At 40.2% G+C, this 4,133-nt stretch overlaps 2 protein-coding genes across 4 annotated transcripts in view; one reads left to right on the forward strand and one right to left on the reverse strand.

The window, feature by feature from the left end:
* mto1 (mitochondrial tRNA translation optimization 1) overlaps positions 1–1,068 on the reverse strand; it is a 5,042-nt gene extending 3,974 nt beyond the window's left edge. The window contains exons 1-2 of the mRNA XM_032502447.1: positions 772–1,068; positions 114–316 (exon numbers count right to left, since the gene is read on the reverse strand). Of these exons, the coding sequence (XP_032358338.1) occupies positions 114–303 (190 nt within the window). The 5' untranslated portion in view covers positions 304–316; positions 772–1,068. The remainder of the gene's footprint in view (positions 1–113; positions 317–771) is intronic.
* A 244-nt stretch (positions 1,069–1,312) lies between these two features.
* LOC116671273 (ataxin-2-like protein) overlaps positions 1,313–4,133 on the forward strand; it is a 12,026-nt gene continuing 9,205 nt past the window's right edge. For all 3 annotated transcript variants that reach the window (XM_032502428.1, XM_032502426.1, XM_032502429.1), the window contains exons 1-4: positions 1,313–2,081; positions 2,987–3,026; positions 3,506–3,562; positions 3,977–4,048. In XM_032502428.1, coding sequence (XP_032358319.1) covers positions 1,957–2,081; positions 2,987–3,026; positions 3,506–3,562; positions 3,977–4,048 — 294 coding nt within the window. In that variant the 5' untranslated portion in view covers positions 1,313–1,956. The remainder of the gene's footprint in view (positions 2,082–2,986; positions 3,027–3,505; positions 3,563–3,976; positions 4,049–4,133) is intronic.

A 4,133-nucleotide genomic window follows, 5' to 3' on the forward strand; every position in this document is an offset into this window, starting at 1 on the left:
ATATATATATATATATATGGTAGAACGTTTTTAATTAAAAAACAAACAAAAAAAACTACCTAGATTGCACTAAGAAGATGTTTTTTAAAGGGCAAACTGTCTATTTCTCTCACCAATGGTTTGTATTTTCTGTGAGACCAGTAGTGTCTCTGCTCCCACTCTGGCGGCCGCCGCCGCTGCCTCTGTCCCTGCGTGACCCCCACCCACAACAATGACATCATAATGCTGTCTTGCAAGGTGACTGCCAAGTCTGGAAACCAGTGACAGAAAACTCTGCAGGGGTGGAAGCTTCTTTGTCAACATGTGGGGTGCATACCTGGAGTGAGGGTTAGGTGGTCAGAAATGTGAACATAATGGCATTTTTAATGAGAGCAGTACAGAGTGAGGAGAAAAATCTTTGGTTAAAAAGAAGTCACTTGATGCTATTCCTCCATCAAAGGTAAGAGGGTCTCTAAGAAAGAAAATACTAACACTAGGCTTGGGCAATATATCAATATTATATCGACATCTTATATCGACATCGGATATGAGACTAGATATCATCTTAGATTTTCACTATTGTAATATCGTTGTATGGCATAAGTGTTGTTTTTCCCAGTTTGACAGGCTGCATTACAGTAGTGATTATCATATATCCATAAGATCGTAGTTTTCCATTTATCTTTGAATAGATTCAGAAGTACAATGACAGATAATTTAATAGGCCTACATACATAACACAACTGTCTCTGTTGCAACACCCGAATCAGCTTGAGTATTAAATGTACTTACAATTTCTTTGGCAGAAGACGAAGAAGGTATTTTGTTTAATTTCCAGAATGATGTCAGAACAAACTAAAATTCAAGGAAAGATCAAGACCTTTGAGAAAATAACCTAACTCCTATTACACAAACGCTCTTTATGGAGGCTGCCATGCTGTACTGTAGCTTACAGTCGTAATAACTGGTGTATAGACGCACTGACAATGTTGTTTAATAGGTCAAGTCAGTTTGTTTGCCTTTAGGCATTGGCTGTTCTTATACTATGTCATTAATGAATTCATGAATGAAATGAAAACATAAAGCAAGCAACAGCAACATACACATGAAAAGATAAAAGGTGAAGGTGGAATTAATAAATATTAAGGTAATGCTTTGTTAAAAAAACAAAAACAAAATAACAATGTTGTTTTGTGTGGTAACTGCCACGTGTACAGTAGAAACCATCCATTCTTGTTTATATCTGAGATAAATCAGGATTAATCAAATATCTTTTCAATGCACACATTATTCAACGTACGCGCGCTCCCTAGTAGGTCAAAAGCGCACGCGCATGTCAACGCCCCCACCCCCTTTCAGCCGGTTTCCAGTCAGCCGCGCGCGGATTGAGTCAAGTGAACCTACCGAGAGGTGGTGTTGACCAACCGCAGCAGGTTTTCAGTAAGAAACCTGAAGAAATCAAGTTCTTAAGGCAACTGACAGTGACGCCAAGACCTCTATTTCGAAGGGTCAGCGGTGCCGGAGTTAAGGCGACGCGACAGAGAAAAGAAAGTAAACCCCGGAGGGAAATCGCCCGAAGTGAGCTGGAGGATCAAAGCTAGCTAATGCTAAGTTAGCCAGCTATTGCTACATAATTATACGGAAACTCGTGTAATTTCATAAGTATATTGCTTTGACATAACCACTGCGGTTATAGAGTAGATAGTCAGGGGAAAATAGTTAACTTATATGTCACATTTAATTTAAATAGCGAGGTGTTTTGCCTATATATTTTAGGCCACACGCGACTGGTATTCAGTTAGCAAGAGTAACGTTAGCTTCACAATAGCCGGTCTTACTGAGGCTACACCAGCTCTGCGCTCCCCAGGACAGGTGATATTGCTAAAGATAGTTCGCGTCAAAGCAACTTCACATCGAGAGTTATCAGTGTTTATAAATTAGATTTCACTTGGTTGTGTCTAAGCCTTGTGCTTCGCAATGCTGAAACAACAGCAGCAACCCGGCTCAGGCGGGAGGAAAGCGTCTAACGGAACCTCGGGCCCCGCCGGTATGTCTTCCCCAGTCAGCGGCATCAACAGTGGCAACAGGACACCGGCCGGGAGGTAAGCGGGTTGGGCGATTCCTGTCAGGACAGTGCGGGGATTGTCCTGTGACTTGGAGGCCTACCGGTTAAGGCGTTGTGTGTTCAGTGGGTGTGTCTCGGAAATGGAGCTTCTCTCCAATGAGATTAGTTCATGTTAGATTGACTGGGTCTCTGGGCCAATCAGAACGCCCTAATTGAATAGAAGACAAAAAAGGGAGGTGAGTCCAAGTGTGGTGAAAGTGAGCATCAAATCGGCATACAAGCTATGTAAAGTTTATCTGGCCTGTCAGTGCAAGCAAAGGGACGTTGATGATTGAAAAATGTAAAAGTTTACAACAACCCGTTTTGTAGCCAAGAAAATGTTACAGAATCATTATAATTAACAACGAATTGTATGGCCAGTATTATGTCATGTGGTCTAATTCCTTGAGGTGTCGTTACTGAACTCTTGCCAGCTTCGTTTCAGTCTTTGTTTTGCAACAGTCAATTTGATACCATCCCATGTGTGCATTTTATGTTCTTCCCTATTCCTTTATTTTATTAAGTGTTATCTATTTTAAAGGGATAAGTAAACTGATATGTTTTTGAGATGTCAATTGAAAATTATACTACACATTACCTCCTTGAAAAATGCCCCTGTTCTGATGCCAGTATTTTTAGCCTAAGCCACAAAAGTGGCATGTGGACACCTAGCACTACACAAGAAAGGTTGAGAGTTGCTGTAAATTATACATTCATAATGGATATGCACTGTAGAGATTTTCAATGCACTAGGAATGTTGATTTGGGAACTTGTTAAACCTGCAAGTTAAGCTCGTCTAACTATGTTGTATATGTGGATATGTGACGCTGCCTTGACGGGCATTGAAGTTATAAAGTTTCTAAACGGACAAACATGTTTTTTAACTGTGCTGTTCTTCCCAGGAATCGAACTTCTGCAAAACCATCATTCCAGTCATCTCCTGTGAGTATCCGGATTCAGTAAAGTTGGCCAGCAAACAAGCACACAACATATTTTGTACAATGTTTAAAAACAAAGAGACACAATTTAAGAAATGTCTCATCTTTAAGTCCCAAAGCATCACCTTCTGGACATTTTAAGGTGTGATATCCTACTCAATTGAAAATTTGAAAATATGGATGGGACATTTTTGTGTCCCTCAAGTGATTATAATTTAAAATATAAGAATGTTTTTCTCCTGCATTTACTAACATCACTGATGTAAAAATGTGGTGTGCATGAAATACAATCTGACGTCCAGGAATAAACCTGTGATGATGGTCCATATGAATGGTTGTGGTTTAAACCTCCTTTCAGGAGAGTACGTCATAGGTGGTTCTCCTGTATGATAGGATAGTGTTGGTGTTACCCTGCCCTTGGAATAAAGAAACTTCTTGTGAAACTTGACTTGATGGATACTTCCTACCTTTTCCCATGTGCAGGTGTTCGAGGGTGTGTACAACAATGCCAGAATGCTTCATTTCCTTACAGCTGTTGTGGTAAGGCATTTGACTTGTTATCAATGTTCTTCTCAGACCAGGATGATTATTCTAGAAAAGATGTGGCTTGCTTCACTCCCTTTGACATGTACCATAATAGTTGGAGGTAAGATGTAACTTATCTACTGTGAAGCTACCTATTTTGTGATCTGCTGTGTCAGTCCCAGGCAGTGAAGGGTTACAGCAGCTGGCAGAAATAGCTGGTTGACTTTTGTTTGTGAAGAGACAGGCTGTGCATCTTGTGTCAAAGTTACCCATGAAAATAGGCAGAGAATACTGTGTGCAAAATATGCATAAGTAATCCACAAGTGCTGTTTCAGTTTTGGAAGTATTGCTTTCACTTATCTAAACAACAATTTGTATGTGACTAACCTTTCTGGTTAAATAAGTTTTTAAACAAAATCTCTCTCTCAGGGTTCCACCTGTGACATAAGAGTGAAGAATGGCAGTGTATTTGAAGGCATATTCAAGACTCTCAGTTCTCGGGTAAGAAGCTCAGGTTGAGCATGCAGTCATTCACTTCCCTCTGCCAATTTAATGAAGTACTGCAAGTAATCCTGTCACCATAATT

Source organism: Etheostoma spectabile, chromosome 21 (genome assembly GCF_008692095.1).
Source record: "Etheostoma spectabile isolate EspeVRDwgs_2016 chromosome 21, UIUC_Espe_1.0, whole genome shotgun sequence".
NCBI classification, from domain to species: domain Eukaryota; kingdom Metazoa; phylum Chordata; class Actinopteri; order Perciformes; family Percidae; genus Etheostoma; species Etheostoma spectabile.